The sequence below is a fragment of the Lycium barbarum genome, chromosome 3 (assembly GCF_019175385.1).
Source record: "Lycium barbarum isolate Lr01 chromosome 3, ASM1917538v2, whole genome shotgun sequence".
Taxonomy (NCBI): Eukaryota; Viridiplantae; Streptophyta; class Magnoliopsida; order Solanales; family Solanaceae; genus Lycium; species Lycium barbarum.
Genome location: NC_083339.1, coordinates 138787444 through 138806471, shown reverse-complemented (window position 1 = coordinate 138806471; position 19028 = coordinate 138787444). Strand labels below are relative to the sequence as shown.

At 34.0% G+C, this 19028-nt stretch overlaps 2 protein-coding genes across 2 annotated transcripts; one reads left to right on the top strand and one right to left on the bottom strand.

Annotated features, from left to right (window-relative positions):
- Window positions 1-263: 263 nt before the first annotated feature.
- Window positions 264-1580, bottom strand: LOC132631467 (uncharacterized). The gene has a single exon (XM_060347041.1). It carries the CDS (start codon window positions 1578-1580, stop codon window positions 264-266), a length of 1317 nt encoding a protein of 438 aa, XP_060203024.1.
- Window positions 1581-10306: 8726 nt separating this feature from the next.
- Window positions 10307-14824, top strand: LOC132632942 (protein EMBRYO DEFECTIVE 514-like). Its single transcript, XM_060349093.1, has 2 exons — window positions 10307-10675; window positions 14335-14824. Exons 1-2 carry the CDS (start codon window positions 10403-10405, stop codon window positions 14641-14643), a joined length of 582 nt encoding a protein of 193 aa, XP_060205076.1. The 5' UTR covers window positions 10307-10402; the 3' UTR covers window positions 14644-14824.
- Window positions 14825-19028: the final 4204 nt, after the last annotated feature.

The following is a 19028-nucleotide window of genomic DNA, read 5'->3' as shown; positions in this document are numbered from 1 at the left end:
TTTTTTTTTTTAATTTATCGTCGTATAGTGGCGTGACCTTTATATCAATAAATCAGGAATTACAAAGCGAAGGGAAACATAAGCTCAACCCTCTGTTTCAGTTTACATCTAATGTCGGCTCACAAAAAATAAAGCAACAGATCTCGGAATATAGCATCAAAGGATCCCAATAATGGCTAAAATATACGGTAGAAGATGTCAACCACCAGGTTTTGCGAAAATATACAAATCTAGTGTGATAGGCAATCTCAACTGGACCATTTTTATACAAAAGAATTCTTCCTCTGTTTATGCCAAAGGGACTCCATTTGTATGAGATCAAGTCTGTAAGGTCCGTTGGCTCTCGATGGAAGATGTGCATGTGCAAATATATTCAAATTCTCATTTGTAATACTCCATTTTGCTAAGGCATCTGCGACTTGGTTGGCTTCCCTATAGCAATGTCGAACCTCGCAGGTAATAGTACTTGATATATTTTGAATATGAGTAATGATGTTCTTCATTTGCCAAGGGATATGGTAGTTTCCTTTGATCATCTCAACCACAATCTTTGAATCACATTCCAAGATTACATTGCTATGCCCATTTCGATAACACCATTCCAGGCCATTTAGAGCAGCCTTGGCTTCAGCCATATTACTAGTATCCATACCCACCGTTCGAGCAAAGGCCATGATAATTATTCCTCTGTGATCTCTACAATTTCCTCCAATTTCAGCTCTACCATTTGCATCCTTGCTTCCATCAGTGTTAATCTTCACCCAATTTTCAGAGAGCTTCAACCATTTAACCACAATACATTCAATCTTGGGAATAAGGCCCATAACCGGTTGATACATATTTTCCCACCTATAACTCCATTCAGTATTACTCTTTGCTTTGGAGACAATCCATTTTAAATAAGAAAGAATCTTATATTGAATCTGTTTTGTATAGCATTTGTTACCTCCATATATGACCGAGCATCTCGCTTTCCAAATCTCCCAACAAATTATTAAAGGAGTAATTTGTAGAATAGTCTGATGAAGTGAATTTTTTGGCTTGATATTCCACCACTTTTGAAGCACACACTTGATAGGTATATCCTCCCAAGAAATTCCAACAGGATTTCCAAAGAAATTCAACATTTGTTTAGCAAGTTTCTCACCAATGAAAGTGTGGTGCATAGTATCTCTTTGATCAATAGGACAACAAAAACACCTGGCATCACTGTCAATCCCAAATCTAGAAGCAATAGTATCATTAAAAGGCAAGTTTCTTTTCAGAAATCTCCACATTAAGAAAGTCATTTTAAAAGGTAAATGCTTATGCCAAATCTTCTTTAAGAAATAAGAAACCTCGTTTTTTTGTCTAATATGTCTCCAGGCAGAAGCAGTAGAAAAAGTATCATTACTGTTAGGCATCCAAATAGGAGTATCAGTTAGATCCTGATTACCTATGTCAATGGAGTTGATGTGTTCAGCAAGATATTCATGAAGCTGTAAGTGATTTACATCCCAATTTCCATCAGTAATAACATCACTAACAATTTGGTCATAATTAAAATCATTTTTGTGAATAATCTGAGCTACATCACCCATTTCACACCAATTATCCCACCACAAATTACTATTGCCCTTATTGATCTTCCAAATTAAAAGTTCTTCCACTTGATCTCTTATCTTGACCAATTGTTTCCAAGCAAGGGAATGGGTAGGCTGAATAGTACAAGCAACTGGAAAATAAAAGTACCCCACGGAGATTTACAAGTTCTAAGCCTCCACCATCTTTTCATAGTTAAACTCTTACTAACATCAAAAATACTTCTAAAGCCTTGGCCACCTTCCAATTTTGGAAAACACATGTTGTCCCAAGAACTCCAATGATATTTGTTTTTACCCTCAATAGAACTCCAAAAGAAATTAGCCATGTAACTTTCAAGTTGTAATAAAACGGTCTTAGGGGGTTCTAAAGCAGACAAAAGATAGATTGGTTGAGATTGTAAGACATGCATGATTAAAGTAACGTACGTATATATACATATAAAGGAGAAATATTTATGAAATGTGACGATAGTTTTCTATTTACAAAACATAACATTACAAATCCTATACAAAACATACTTTTTAAAAAAAAAATATGAAAAAAAATTATTTTTTGTTTTTTAAAAAAATATTATTTAAAAAAAATGTATTTCTTATTTTTAAAATTTTTTTTTTTCTAAAAAATATTTTTTTCGCTCAAAAATTTATATATGAAATGTGTATATCTCGCTCAAGGCTTAAAAAGTTCGCTCAAAATTTAATGTATGAAAATGGTATGAAAAATGTATGAAATGTGTATATCTTGTTCAAGGCTTAAAAAATCCGCTCAAAATTGTGTGTATGAAAACTGTATGAAATTTGTATCTCGCTCAAGGCTTAGAATTTCACTTACATTTTCATGTATAAAGTTCATGTTAAATTTCTGTAAAATTAATACAACTACAATAACAACAACATTATATACAACTTTGATACAATATTCAAGACTTGAAATAATCACTCAAATTTCTGTGTATATCTTGCTCAAGGTTTAAAAGTTCGCTCAAATTTCTGTGTATATCTTGCTCAAGGTTTAAAAGTTCGCTCAAATTTTGTGTATGAAAAACATATGGAATGTGTATATTTCGATCAAGGCTTAAACATTGCGCTCAAAATTTTATGTATGAGAATGGTATGAAATATGTATATCTCGCTCAAGACTTAGAATTTCATTCACATTTTTCATATATAAAGTTCATATTAGGTTTCTAAAAAATTAATACAACTACAACAACATTATAACAACTTCTATACAATATTCAAGGCTTAAGGTTTTCGCTCATAATTTTGTGTATGAAAAATATATTAAAAATTTCGCTCACACATACACATTTCATAAATTTTTCATACGCAAAAATTTTAGGTAATTTTTTAAGCCTTTGAGCATAAAAAAAAATTAAAAAAAAATAAATTAAAAAAAAATTAAAAAAAAACATTTTCTGATAAAAAAATGAAAAATATATGAAAATCCATCATTTTTTGTAAAATATCATTATGTTTTGTAAATAAAGAAAACTATCTATATATTTTGTAATAAAGAGTCTTAAGTAGGTACCCTATGTCATTTTCCCAAAAATGATTATCTTATTTTGATGGCCCAAATTTGTACCACATGGCAATCGACGGAGCGCATCAAGCTAAATAAACGAGTCAATAACATCATGCCGCATGTTTTTTTTTTGGCTAAACAGATACTACTGATATATATTCATAGCAACATATATCTACATCTTAGTTACATTAGAGTTGTCATGACCCAAACCGATGAGCCGTGACGAGGAGTCTGACCTCTAGCGACCAAACACCCCTAAACACTTATCTGAAACATGCTGAACATCAATAGCCCATAAATGACACAAACTAATCTCATAAGAGGAAACATCCGAACTCTGTACATTCTGCATATATATAAACACAACATGAGGAAGAACAGTGTAAACCGGCTAGGCTGCTATATATACTGTACACAAAAGAATATATCGTCTGACCGTTACATACAACTGTCTACAGACCTCTACTCGAATAAAGCTGTAGAAAGGACGGGACAGGGCCCCGTCGTACCCATCTATATACATCTCAAAAGGATGGCCTACCAAAATAGACTGCAACTCCGGATCGAATGGAGTGCACTGATCTCTGCTGGATAAGGGTCCTACTAAGCTGGACCACCTCCCTGTGTACCTATACATGCGGGCATGAACGCAACGCCCCGAGCAACGGGGAGTCAGTACGGATAATGTACTGAATATATAAGGCATAAAGACAACATGTATATATGTATAGAAATCATGAATAAGATCTGAACTCATAAGCTGAAATAACTATCTGCATGAATCTGTATGAACTAGTATATGTCTGCATCTGACTGAATCTGTATGTCAGGAAGTATGGACATGCACATATATATATATATATAGATATATATATCTAGTAGGTACACACCTGATCGTCACATCACATGCCACACCTTCACCCCCTATCAAGTGTGCCTTTCTCATGCATATACTCCAACATCATAGGCCACTCATGGACCACTCATAGGCCACACCTTCACCCCCTGTCGAGTGTGCCTTTCACATATAGAACGCAATATCATAGGTCATACCTTCACCCCCCTGTCAAGTGCTCCTTTCACACATACTCTTGAGAGTTGAAAGTAAATGCATAGTACAAGTAAAACTGAACGATAGGATTCCCAAACAGTAAAGTGATAGTTTGCCTCTCATGGGCCTTACTGAACTCATACTACTAGGATAGGGAATCATAAGATCTGTATTTGGGGAAAACACCATAGCCGGGGTACGAAACATCAAAACTGTATTTCTCTTAGAACTTATAAGAATAGAGTAATATGGAAACTCTCTTACTCGTTTATCGGTTCATATCATAGGATCATGCCAAAAAGAAGAAGGAATAACCTTAACATACCTGAAGATATATTTAATCGTCCAACTCTTATTCCTTGAACTCGCAAGTCTACAATTAAGATAACATAGGCCTTAATTAGGCTATTCACCTTACTCACTAATCATCATAATTACAAAAGAGCTTAACAACTATGGACAACATATCCCTTGAAAACATAGAAAATCCTCAACTCCTAATTCCATCCAATCTTAACTACAATATCAAAGATAACATTAATGACAACACTCTCATAACAAGATATACCCGAATACATCCCTCAATCATCTTTTGACATATCCCCAAAAGCACTATTTAACCTTTCATTGACTTATCACTTTCATAGCTATCTTCTCTTCACATGAACCACCAAAACTCTTAGTAATTAACTTAAATACAAGGGTAGAAATCATTCACGTACCTTGAGGGGTCAAGAATCCCAAGAATCACTTTAACTTCAACTCCCCAAGCTTCTAATTCTTGGAGGAACCCTAGAAACAACCTTCTTCTTCACAAGCTCGGGTTTACGGGGTCCGGGTCTTGCCAAATCTTCACTACTATGCCATAAATGTTGGGAGAGCAAAATATTAGGGTTTTCTGATCTGTGAATGAGAGAAATAAGACATAAAGTCGTGGACCATGTATTTATACTCGGAGAATAAAATGCTTCAGTGGTCCGGTTCGACGAGCGGGTCGACGACCCGTCGACGTGCTCGTCGACCTGCGCTTGCGGAATGCAAGGCTACAGAACCCTGTTAACACCGCACAATGACGGCCCGTCGACAGGTTCGACGACCCGTCGAACTTGACCGGTGTCTGCAGACTTTTCTAATTCAGTTCAGGTCGCGTCGATTCGATTCGTTCAACTTCTAACCCTGTAAATCACCAGGAATTCCTACTGGTACCATTGCACACGGGGCAGGACACTTTCTATCTCCAATACTCGGGCTCGGGTCTCAATTCTCAAGGCATACCCAACTAGGAAATCATAAGTTCTACTACTATGAAAACGAGGGGTGTAACAAGAGTTAACAACCCCAAGGCCATTTAGCTGTCCAAAATCATCACCCCCATGGGTGGTACCAGAATTTACAACCCGGTTAAAGAGAGTACCACATTGGTCATCAAAATATACATTTCTAACAAAAATAGGAGGAGCTTCCAATAACTTCACTTCATCAAACAAAAGTTGCTTCCCTCCTTCTTTGGCTAGCAAGTCCGCCACCTTGTTCTGCTCTCTGAAGCTATGCCTTAGCTCCGGATGACCCAACCTTCTCATTAAGCACCTGCATTAAGATATGATAGACATGTAAGGTAGATGGCCCTCTTTAATCGTCCTAATTACCTACATTGAGTCTGAGTTGATTTCTAATGGTGCTAGATTATGATCCACAACAATTTTGAGTCCCTGCATAATCGCTGTTGGCTCAGCAAGTGTATTGGTAGTGTGAGGTAATCCTTTCATGAAACCAATTACCCAATTCCCACTTCCATCTCTAAATACTCCTCCTATCCCCCCTATTCCAGGATTTTTTTGACAAGCTCCGTCAGTATTTAGTTTGAATCTATTACCACTGGGGGGTTCCCACACATGTTATTTTTTGTTCTTTACAAACTTTATTTAGTTTTATGACCTTTTTACAAGAGATCTTCATTTTTTACACATAAGAGATCTGAAAAAAACACATAAGAGATTTGAAAAAAATCATTTTTTTCTATTCAAATTGTAAGAGGGCAAGAGATCCTATTTTCTCCATGTAGCATGATATGATATGCTAAATCACATCAAATTTTAAATATAAGCACCACAAGTTATAAATATACATGTAAGCCAATCAAACTAACGCTTATTACTCAATAAATGAGTTTGATTCATAGTTGGCAGAATAGATCGGGACCCCCCTGAACTGTCGATTTTTATTCAGTATACACCTAAACTTTACGTTGGCCTAATTACCCAGCTCAACTTAAAAATATGATAGGCACGACCCCCTTGGACGCTAACAACCCATGGAAGTGTGACACATGCGCTGCCACATGGATTTTTTTGTCCATGTGGCATTTTTTAAAGGATAATATATATTACCTTTTTAAGTTCAACAATTATTTAAATCATCATTTTCGGGCCAAATTTGTAAAAAAAGAACTTGAAAATATTTTGACTATAATTTTTTTATTTTTGCCTAAAGATAATGATATTATAATCAAGTTATTTTTATATATTTGGCCAGGAAAAGTAGAAATACACAGTTAGAACAAATAATCATTGCATCTAAAAAAAATCAAATAAAATATTAACCAAATATTTTATGAATTTGACCCCAAAAAAATAATGCACAACTGAAATAAATAGTAAGTGCATGAAAATAAAAATACACAATATTTTTGTAGAAAATATACCATAGAAACTTCCTTACTTTTGCTAAACCTTATTTTTATTTGGCTAAGAAAAAGAAAAAGAAAATACATAGCTGAAATAAATAATCATCATATCGAAAAAGAAAAAAACACAATTGGGATAAATTATGCAATGTATATTAAGAAAAAACAAAAAGAAATACAATTGGATCAAATAAATCATTATATTAATTATGTGGCAATTAATAGTTGAAAACTACCCCATTTGAAAGCTGATTTTTCGAATTTTAACCTTTTCACGCGCCTAAAAGATAGTGTATCCACGCTCTTTGCCACATCAGCGTCTAGGGGGGTCGAGACTATCATATTACTAAATTCAGAGGGGAAATTAAGTCAACGCATAGTTTAGGTCTGCACCAAATAAAAGATAACAAGTTTAGGGGGGTCCCAAACCATTCTGCCTAGTTCAAAATGAATCAACCAAATCAAAGTAGACAAGTTTGTCAATTGTAACAATAGAGAACTCCCGTGAAACATCACAAACACTAGAAAACTTATAATCTACAAGCGAGCTCTGACTAATAGCACTTCAAAAGATTTCTGATCAAGAACAAAACAAATCAAGATTTGTAGAATAATATCCAAATTTATTATTCGTGACAATCATCCACGTATTCATGATGAATAATCAAATTCAAGACGAAGATTCATACCAAGTTTTCAAGTCTTTGGGTCAGAATTAAAATCAATTTCAAGATATTTAATATTCTTGTTAAGAGTAATTTCAGTAAAACTATAAATATTATAACCTCTAATGCATCTTAAAATCGATTTTGTAATTTGTAACCCTTTTCTATTGATTATTTGTTAGACACAAATTTTATGTTTACACTTAGCTTTGGGTTGGGTGAGTTACAATATCGTTTGCAGGTAGCGTAAAAATTACGTGGAATAATTATTTTTTAGTCGACAATTAAGTTTAGCCAAAAAAATTTAATAGGCCTAATTCAACCCCAAAGGCTAATTTATAAGGGGAGGATTGCCCAAGTCCATATAAAGAGACGACTCATCCTTTTTTTCATCTGATGTGGGACTTTTCAACATTAAAAAGTCATTTTTAAATTTGAAAATAATAGTTGGACAAAATATGTCTAAATTTATAAAGCAAGTCCAACATAAGGTGCTGAAGTTGGAAGCTCTGACAAGTGGAATTCTAGCATTTCGAAATTTGTTGGAGTTTCAAAATTCATAAACGATTCATAGAGTTCAAATCTTTATCAGTTTAAACTCCAAAAACAATTCATGTAGTTCAAACTTTCACAATCTAAGTATGAAAAAACACCATGAACAATTCATAGAGTTCAACCTTTTATCAATTTAAGCTCCAGAAAATGATTCATGAAATTGATTATTAATATTTGTTGGAGTTTCAAACTTCATGAACGCTTTATGGAATTCAATCTTTTATCAAGAATAATCTATAAAATTTAAACTGAAAAATGATTGTAGTTTTTTTCCATTTTCTTATCAAATTTTTATAACCGCCGTTACAAAGCAACTAGACATTGAATAATTTTGAAATGTTGCCTAAAAGTTTGGACTCGTTTGGCCATAAGAATTTTTTACCTTTTTCCGGAAAACATTTTCACTTGATTTGGAAATCAGTGTTTGGCCATGGAGATTCCAAATACAACTTTTGAAAAACACCAAATACAACTTCAACACCAAAAAAAATCTGTTTTCACTTTCAGTATATTCAAACAATCAAATATTATTTGCAAAAATTATAGCCAAACACAACTCTAACTTTAAAATTCCAAATAAAGTGAAAAATATTTGGTTTTCATGGCCAAACGCCAACTTAGGATCCGTTTGGCCATAAGAATTATTCACTTTTTTTTTCACTTTTATCAAAAATTAGTGTTTGGCCATGAAAATTTCAAATACAACTTCAATTTGAAAAACAAGTTTTTTCAAAATTTTCACAACCAAAACAAGTGCATTTCAACAAAAAACTACTATTTACAAAAACTATGACCAAACACAACTCCGACTCCAACTCCAACATTTCAATAAGAGCCTGTTTGGAAAGCCACCTGGTAATTGGAATTGGTGTAATTACTACCCTAGTAATTACACAAGCTAGTAATTACACAGTATTGTAATTACAATGACCTGTTTGTTTGTCATAATGTAATTACAGTGTAATTACAAGCGTGCTGTTTGTTTGCACAAGTGTAATTACACAGTTAGTTTAATTTAAAAATAAAATTTGATTATAAAAAATTTAAAATTAATATAAAAAATATGTGCCTTTATAAATAAAATTAAATTAGTTATTTAATAATACATTGTTTCTTGAAAATATGTTAATTAATAATCATATATTTGTAACCAATATTGTAAAAAAATAATTGATATATAATTTTAAACTAATAATATTTTAATTTTAATTGATTATAAAACTTAAAAGCATACCTTTTTTGTGAGAACATCATGTGATTGGATGTTTGACAATTTTTTTTATGAATTTAATGCCATAACATTATTCAAATGTTTGACAATAATTCTATCAACTGTAAGTGAAAAATAAACAGCATGCAATGTGAAATAACAAGTCCATAGTACTAAAGCAAATATTTTTAAAATAAAAAATATAATCCAAATTCAAAATCCAAAAGGAAAAAAACATAATACTCTTATGTCAAATTCTAACGTTACATAAGTAAGTTTCAACGTAACATAACTAAATACTCCTATAATTCAAAAGAAAGAGAAAATATAAGTCTATAACCTCATTCACAATGAAATTCTACTTTAATAACGTCATTCATTATATGCTAAGTTTGTTAATGACTCATTCTTTCTAATATTAAGGGACGTAGTTTAAAAAATTAGAATATTAACACGGTTATGCTAAATGAATAAAATTAAAATTTTTAAAAAATACGAGCAATTACATGGAACCAAAAGAAGTAAAAGGTTGGGAATGAGAAGAAAGGAAATGAAATATAAATACTATAAAAGAAAAATATATTTTAAAAATGAAAATAATTAAAAAGTAAAAATAAAAAAGAAATTAAATAATAGAAATAAAAATAAATGAGAAAAGCAAAGAAATAAAAAAAAAATAGAAAAGAAAAGAAATTAAAATAAAATTAAAAACAAATAAACTAAAAGGTCACCCTATAATTATAGAGTGTAATTACACCAAATTCTCAGGCCTCTCTTGAGAATTGGAGAGTGTAATTACACCCTCTCAATTACACCTAATTGTGTAATTATCTGATCAAACAAACAGGTCAAACTGTGTAATTACATTCAATTATACCCAATTTCAATTACCTAAGTGACTTTCCAAACAGGCCCTAAAAGTGTGTTTTTTTTTTTTTTTGGGTTTCTATGGCCAAACGCTTACTTCATAAGCGGTAAATGGCTATTTGACCAATTACTCCTTATAAATAATCCGGATTGATCAGCTACGTCGGGTCAAAAAAAGGCCTCCATTTAAAACGTTAAAAACTGCAAACCGAAATTTAGGGTTTGTTTTTCCAAAAATATAAGTTGGCAACTCAGTCATGGCAGAAACTGAACACGAAACCCTAGCAATGGCTGAGAAAGAAGAAACCACAATGGCCGATGATGACGTGGCGGATAACGGCGGGTCGAAGCGTCAAAGGGAAGATGAAGAGAATGGAGACGATACGAAGAAACAGAAAGTTGAAGAGGAAAAGAAAGTCGGGTCGGATCCTGTTAGTGTCGGGTCGAAGAGTTTTGTTTCGTCTGTTGAGATGTTTGACTATTTTTATAAGCTGCTTCATTCTTGGTCTCTCAATCTCAATCTCAACAAGGTAAATATTTCTTTATGTAAAAATGTGTCAATAGTTCAGCATATTTTCACAAATTTAGCCTCCCGAGACCCCACTATACTGGGTATGTTGTTGTTGTTGTTTAGCTGGTGTAAAGCAAGATTTGTTTTTTACCCTGCTCCTAGAATCTCCGGCTCAGTTGATTATATGTGGGCATAGCTGAATGTAATAGAGATATTTGGCGCTTTTAAGTTGGCAAGTTAGGATCTTTTTAGCGGGGTTTTTGCATCTAGGATTCTGAAATGTCCATTTCGTGAAGCATCAAATTACATTATATTGTACTTATATAGATGTCAAATTGCTCGCTGTTCTTCGCATCAAAGAATAGTTTTCGAATGGGTGCTGACTCATGGATGGTTTAGTCATTATAGTTGCTCTCCAAAAGTTGCCTTTTAAGTCTAAAGGCTTTAACACCTCAAGGTATTAGATTGTACATCCTTTCTTGGATATGCATATTTTGACAACAGACATCATTTACCTATAATTAGTGTTACTTGGATAATCTTTTGGCTGCCTCTGATTATCTTATCCATCTTTTGATGGCCTAGTTTGGAAATATGTTACTCTATTTGAACTTTTGTGGTTGCAGTAGGGATGATAATCTGTTTGATTTGTTTTTTGCTCCGAAATTACCATATGTTTGTCCTGTAGATTTATCTTTTTAGTTTGTGCTCTTTCTTCCTGCCCTAAATTCATGTTCCTCTCAAAGCTTGTCCTTTGGGCTCCAAATTTGAATTCATTGTGCTTTCTTGCCCTTTGAACTTTCGTGGGGTTCAATTAGTATCTTTGCGGAGATTGTATTTTCTACTCAATCTCATTTTAAGAGCGAAAAAGGTCAAATATTGGCTTAGCTAAGTATATGATTTGTATTGGTCATAAGATTGCCTTCGTCACACCCCAATCCTGATAGGGTATGATGGGCACCCGACCCTTATTTAGAGCTGAGCGAACCCGCTTGTTCTCGTTATACTCATAGTCTCACTGGACTCTTAAATTATGAGATGAAATGCATGATGAAAGCTTTTCAAAAACATTCTTTCTGTCCTTCTCGATCTGTAAAGTAATGCATATTGATACATTGGCTTACATAGCTGCTTACAAGGATGACGTACTGTATACATGACTCTGTCTGCAAAAGTCTCTAACGTAAGATATGATATCAAAACCTAAGTTGGGACAGGGCCCCGACTTACCCATAATGTATATGACTCAGCTCATAAGGAAATACTCCGATGCGGCATCACTCCGAACTGAATGGAGTTTACCAAACCAGCTGATAGCCTGGGACATCCTATAGTCAAACTCCCGTATAACTTTCTTGCAAAGCAATATGGGGCTGTGTGACATGAAACACAGCACCCCCAGGCAAAAAGGACGTCAGTATGAACAATGTACGGAGTATGTAAGGCATAATCAATAACATAATGGAAGCATGAGGAATATCGTGAGATAGAAAAGTCATGGGATGAAAGATCCATTTATACCTCTAGCGACGTTCATCATATTTATTTACCCTCTTTCTAATGGGAAACTTCCATTCATACATTTATACATATAGTAGTATCATACCCGACCATAGAGGTTCGGTGTCTTACACACCCGACCATGATAAGGTTCGGTGTTATACATACCTGGCCCTACCGAGGCTCAGTGTTATCCGTACGCAGCTGCAGTGGTGTGCGCGCGGTAGATGTTGTACCCGGCCATATAAGCTCGGTGTTATATAATAGCCATATACACACACACACAGAGGTGTGCTTAAGTCACGTCAACATCATCATCATCCTTGTCATTATTACTATTATCATCATCGTTATTACCATCATCACTTTGAAGAACTTTCACCAAAGGTATCTCAAAAATATCGAAAGTCATGAACATTCTAGCATTTCTAGGAATAGGACGTTTCGAATATTTTAGATGGCATCCCTAGAATTTATCTTGTCATCACAATCGTTATCATTATCCTCCCAAGAAACATTGTCAACAATATCGAGAGAATCTCGAGGGTCATGAGCTTACAACATTTATAGGAATAGGAATAGTGTGAATATCTCGTATAGACGCAAAGGAAAACATGCCTTTGGAAAGAAGGGTTAGCCTTACATACCTCTTTGTCTTCTTAACTACTAAACGTTCACCGTCGAAGCTCGGAAAATCTACATTTAGAAGGATTCATACCATGGTCAAGCCTTAATGATATTCTTAAATTCAAACTAGAATAATTCATGAGTTAACGAAAATTGGGCAGCATTTCCCCTATTTCATCAACTTCCACCATATTACAAAACGACCCCCAAACAATCATAATAACATCCACAATATCATAATCAAATAATAACATTCCATTAAGTCTTCAAAATTCATTCTCATATTCAACTTATACTAACAACTTCACACCAACCCTTTGCACATTTTTATACAACGCTTCCTCTTCACCATTATTACCTTCCATAACAAGATTATATCCATATCATACTAAGAATCATGACTCAAGTTAGCTTACTACTCAAAGACATCATAAAAGCTTAGGTTTAGACCTCATTTTCTACTTTCTTCTTCTATCCGAGTTGTTCAACAACCAAACATTCTTGATAACATGAAATAAGCATGAAAACTAACCTTTTATCTCATAAGAATGGGCCTTGGAGTTTACCCGTGGTGCACTTGCGGGAAACTCCTTGCCGAGGGCCTGTGCACCCCCGGGATTAGTCGGGGCTCAAAGAGACTCGGACACCCGGCGCTAATAAAAAAAAAGAATGGGCCTTGGAGCAAGATATCACCTTGGATGAAAACCCTAGCTTCAATACTCAAGCCATTCTTGGAGTCTACTAACCCTAGCAAGACTTCTAACACATGGGTACCTTGATTCTCGCCTCTTGATCTTTGTTTTCTTGTATTGGAGTGGAATATGTTTGGAGAAGCGTTTGGAGCTCTCAAGACTTGTTGGAAATGTGAGAAATGAAATAAAAGAACAAGGGTCATCTATTTATACAAAAATAAAAAATCTGCCCGATGGACTTATACGGACCATATTATACGGACCGTATAACACCACCAAGAAAATGTCCCTTTCTGTAAAGGTCATGTTATACGGACCCCCCTTATACGGACCGTATAAGTGGTTGTATAACTCACAGTTATCCGAAACTTTCTCTCGTTGATTCGTTTGACTTCCAATCCTTGTGGAACCTCTTTGGCACTTATATAACACTTCATTAACCATACAATAGACCCTATAGCAGCCCCTCAAGACAGTACCAAATAAATATTAGCTCAATTATAGCGGAAACCTTTCCGAACACGACTTACATTTCACTTCCTTCAACAAATTAGATTTCACGTATTCATATGACTTCAAAATCTTATAGTATGCACTTTAAGCTATCTAATACTTTCCTTAATCTTGTAAGGATTTTATAATCACCTTAAGCTCACATTAGCCTACTTACAAGGCAACAAATCCGGAATTTCCGAGGTGTAACAGCCTTGGAGAGGAGTTATTACTACACAAGAATGTTGATTCTATAAGCATTCTCTGTTGGAACTTTGATTTAGCTTTCATGGATTTTCATTTCCGAACTAAATATCTGCGATATGATGATCTTGATCACTTACATTTTGTTAGTTTGGTATTGCAGTACGAGCACATGGTGTTACTTGACTTACTTAAGAAGGGTCATTCCGAGCCAGAAAGGAAGATTGGTACAGGAGTTCGCGCTTTCCAGATCCGATTTCATCCACATTTCAAGAGTCGCTGCTTCTTTGTTGTTAGAGACGATGATTCTGTTGATGATTTTAGCTTTAGGAAGTGTGTAGATCAGATACAACCCCTTCCAGCAAACATGCAAACAAAACATTATGCTAACAGTGGAAAAGGTGGCGGTGGTGGAGGAAGAGGAGGTGGATATGGGCGTGGCCGTGGAAGAGGAGGGAAGCCAAGATATTGAAACAGCTGACATTAGATGGCCAATTTCTTCTGATCAGTCTTGTTAAGTGCTGTTTAATCTAAATTTTGGTCTGTTACACCTATTATCCCGTTTGACATAATGTTTTTGCTGGTTTATTTTCATGCTATGAGTTCTCGTGGCGTCATCTATTATCTTACCAAAAGCTGATTAAATTATTGCCTGGGCAATCTTCTATTTCTTTCCTGCTATTTGAGTTTTGGCCCATGAAATTATCCTCCCCACTTCCGCCTATAGGAAGCACAATCCTTAAGGGGCGTTTGGTTCAAGACAAGATTATTTCAGGATAATACCATGATTTTGGCACAAAACTTATACCTGTTGTTATACTCCATTTTAACCGGAGTCAAAATGGTTTACAACATTCCGGTAATTCCATTTTAACGAAACTTAAGATTCTTGGTAAGGGTTCAATTAATCTAAAGGGAAGGTATTAAGCATCTTTTAAGATCCATTAACAATGATTAACCGATCGGATTTACATTAATTAATTAAGGCTAGTGTTACGGTGTAGAATATAAGTCTAGATAAGAAAGTTATTCATGATTAGAACAGCAGTGATAAAATATATAATTAGTTTAATAAGTATGAAGTGGAACTAGACAATGATGAAATGGAAGTCAAATATCCTTGTTCAATTTTAAGGAAAATCGTCATTAACCGTTATAAACACCTGAAGGCCTTTAACTTAAAAAAAAGGGATTCTTGAATTCTGTTAAAGCCCAAAATAGGTTTATTTTAACAAAGGCATATACTAGGAAAATATTGACTAAGACTTTAAGTTTTGAAGAAATTCAGGACTTCTGGACTGGTTTTGGAAGTTTATATTATGAGGCAAAGACTTTAAATAGCTAATTACGGCTTAGTCACTAATCAATTATATAACGATTCTACCTTCAACAGTGAACACATAATTGAAAATAAAAATCATTCACCAACACAGGTAAGCAAAAGAAGCGAAAATAAGCGATATGATCAATGGCCATGTTAGGCTTCAACAGAAGGGCAGAAATCTCGTTTGTAACTCGACGTTTGGGAGACGAGAAAGAATGAGGATGTGCGGATACTCCGTGCGGTAGCGGTGTCGTTGAGTTTCGAAGTGAAACTCTTCGGCTCCGGTGTACATGTCAAATAAAGAAGAAATGGGAGAAATAGTTAGAGGGGAAATATGATTCTTGGCAACACAATAAACAAAAAGTCAAGATATTTATAGCACTGGAATAGAGCACATTATGACATCCATTCAAAGTAAAGATTAATATCATCCTATAAGCATGATCTCCAAATAAAAAAAAAGGCATATTTCATAATTCTTCAACAGCTGAAAAATATTACTATGATTCCTAACTCATAAAACAGGACTCTCATACTACTATTTAAATTCAGCATGAAGGGTACAAAGAAAGAATATTCTTGATTCATGGAAAATTACATCCAAGTTGAACAAGATATAATCATAAAGTAACCTCAAAGCACTACATCTAATGAAGGTAACAGGAAGGAAATCGAACAGCCGTATAACACGAGTTCTAAATATGTAAAAAGTGTACTAAATATAAGAGCATATATTATAGATTTATATGAATCGATAAATTCGAATAAGGAATTTACTATTGCGCTTTCACGTCTTCTGGAATAGAAATATAGATCCTAATAACATTAGTGAATCCTATATCAAGATTTTTACATATAAACAGGAAAGAGTCCTAGAGTGTTATATCACTAAACTACAAATGCATATTCATGGTTCTCCTTTATATATGGCTAAGGCTCAAAACAAATAAGTGTAGCAAAGCATCAATTGTTATACCCCATTTTAACCGGGTTAAATTAGAAGTACAACATATTGGTGATTCCTGTTTTTTTTTGTTTATTTTAAGGAGTCGCCACCTAATTATTTATGGTGAATTAGGACACCTAATGGTTAATTAAAGTTATTTTAAAGTTAACTCCGTTTTAAAAATCTGCAAAACTTAAGATTCTAGATAAGAGTTCAATTAGTCTAAAAGGAAGGTATTATTTCAAAAAGATAAGAAGGAAGTGAACAAAAGAAAAACAAAAGTCACTGACCTTTTGGTGGTGCAGTGAACAAGGGCTTTGAGGTCTCAGATATACTCCTTTGTGAGCAAGATTGAGTTGGACAGAGAGTAAGAATAATGAAAATGCTAAAGTTTCTTTGAGAGATAATAGAAAAATATAAATATCTTAGATGAAAGAGTTTTTCATAGTTCCAGCTCTTTTTTTTTAGCTTCCCCTATGTTGAAGCATTTAATAAAGTATAAAGGGAAAAAGTGCAAATACACCCCCAACTTTACGATTTAGAGCAGATATGCCCCTTGTTACAAAAGTGGTGCATATATACCCCTGCCGTTACAAAAATGGTGCAAATATACCCCTGCAGTTACAAAATGGTGCAAATATACCCTTTTCACTAACGGAATTCTTTTAAAAAATTATTTAATTTATTTTTTAATTAAAAAAAAGTCTACCTATATTTTCTTTAGTAGACATAATTTTCTAAAGCCACATGGTAATTTTTTTTTCTGGTGAGTCGGGTCTAGTAAGTTTTAAAAAAGGAATGTAATGTAATGCCCTCATTTAGATAAATTGTTGTTATAATATGTCCATTGTAAAAACCTGCTTTTGGATGAAGCAATGTCTTACTTTTGCATAAAATTATTGTGTATATTGTTCTTTTAGCAAATCAGAACTAGTTAGGAAACCTGCAACATTATCTAAAAATAGAAGAATCGGCAATCAAAGGGAAAAGGGCCTGATTTACCCCTCTACTTTGGGAAAAGGTTCATATTTACCCCCGTTATACTATCAGGGGCGGGGGGTTAAAAATAGGGGCAAATGTTTCAACTATTGTAACGGTAGGGGTATAAATGGGCTGATAGTATAACGGAGGGTAAATATGAACCTTTTCCCAAAGTAGAGGGGTAAATCAGGCCCTTTTCCCTTAAAAAAATGGGTAGACTTATTTTTTTAAAGTCACGGAGATATTTTTTTAAACTTTCCAGACCCGACACACCAGAAAAAAAATTACCATGTGGCTTTAGAAAATTATGTATACTAAAAAAAATATAGGTAGACTTTTTTTTTAATTAAAAAATAAATTAAATGATTTTTAAAAACAATTCCGTTAATGAAAAGGGTATATTTGCACCATTTTGTAACTGCAGGGGTATATTTGCACCATTTTTGTAACGGCAGGGGTATATATACACCATTTTTGTAACGGCAGGGGTATATATACACCACTTTTATAACGAGGGGCATATCTGCTCTAAATCACAAAGTTGAGGGGTATATTTGCACCTTAGATGGAAAAAGAGGGCTAGGATTTGGTGGATTCAAAATTTTGGGCTCCAAAACTAAGTCAAAGGATTTGTTTGAATCTCTCTGCAAAATATCAAAGTTCAAAAAGTTGTATGTCCTCTTCCTCGACCAAATCCCTAAAGATGAGGAAAAGAGAAAGGTTACACAAAACGGGGCAGGCAAAGTGGTCCTTGACTATTGAAAGTTGAAAAATTTGCCAAAATGGAAGAGGGAAAGGAAGTAGGCGGCTGCTAGGAGGAAAATGGAGGAGAGGTGAAGATGTTGAGATGATCTTTGTTCAAGAATTAAATTCTTGTGGGGTATGTATTAAAGTCTAGGTAAATATATCTTCCTACAAAAGAGGAAAGACTAAGTGAGAATGTGCAGGAAATTCCTTGGGCACGTGAGGGGAGTAATATGGGTTGAAAATTAAGATGGCAAAATGGTCAAATGGGTTACCTACAAAGCTTTGCGAGATTGTAAATAAAATGTCTCACTCTTATTTTGAAAATCCATTCTTCTTATATTTTTTTGGCTTCTAAATTAGATTAAATATATTATGTAATAATAGTAATAGTAATAGTAATAGTAATAGTAATATAATAATAATAAAAGATAATTTAATTTATTACTAATTTAAAAGCTCAAGTGAGTGAATTGGAAGAAAGGATGGTCAAAATTGGGTGTCAATAACTTGCCCCTCGTAAAATGATATTTTGGCGAACTAAAAATTATAACACGTCGTTTTAAAATACGAGCTTCAAAACGAGCCCAATATTGATATACTTCCGAGCAATATTTAAAGATGTAAAAAAAAATGCGGTCTAAATGAGCCGTAATTCATACGTCATTTTAATTACCAACTTTCCGAGTTAGACAGAGCGGAATACGTATCTTCTTTTCAAATCACATTTGTGAAAGTAAATAACGAGTAATTTCTTGTAATTATTAATTTTTATGAAAAATAATAATTAAACGTCAATTTTTACAATTTTCTCATGATTTTTAAATTTTTAATTTTTTAAGAGCATCCTTACTCCGTCTTG

Coding starts and splice junctions, on each gene's coding strand:
- LOC132631467 (XM_060347041.1), bottom strand. CDS start 1,580: ATGGGTGATGTAGCTCAGATTATTCACAAAAATGATTTTAATTATGAC.
- LOC132632942 (XM_060349093.1), top strand. CDS start 10,403: ATGGCAGAAACTGAACACGAAACCCTAGCAATGGCTGAGAAAGAAGAA. Junction 10,676..14,334: donor TCAATCTCAATCTCAACAAG/GTAAATATTTCT, acceptor TTGGTATTGCAG/TACGAGCACATGGTGTTACT.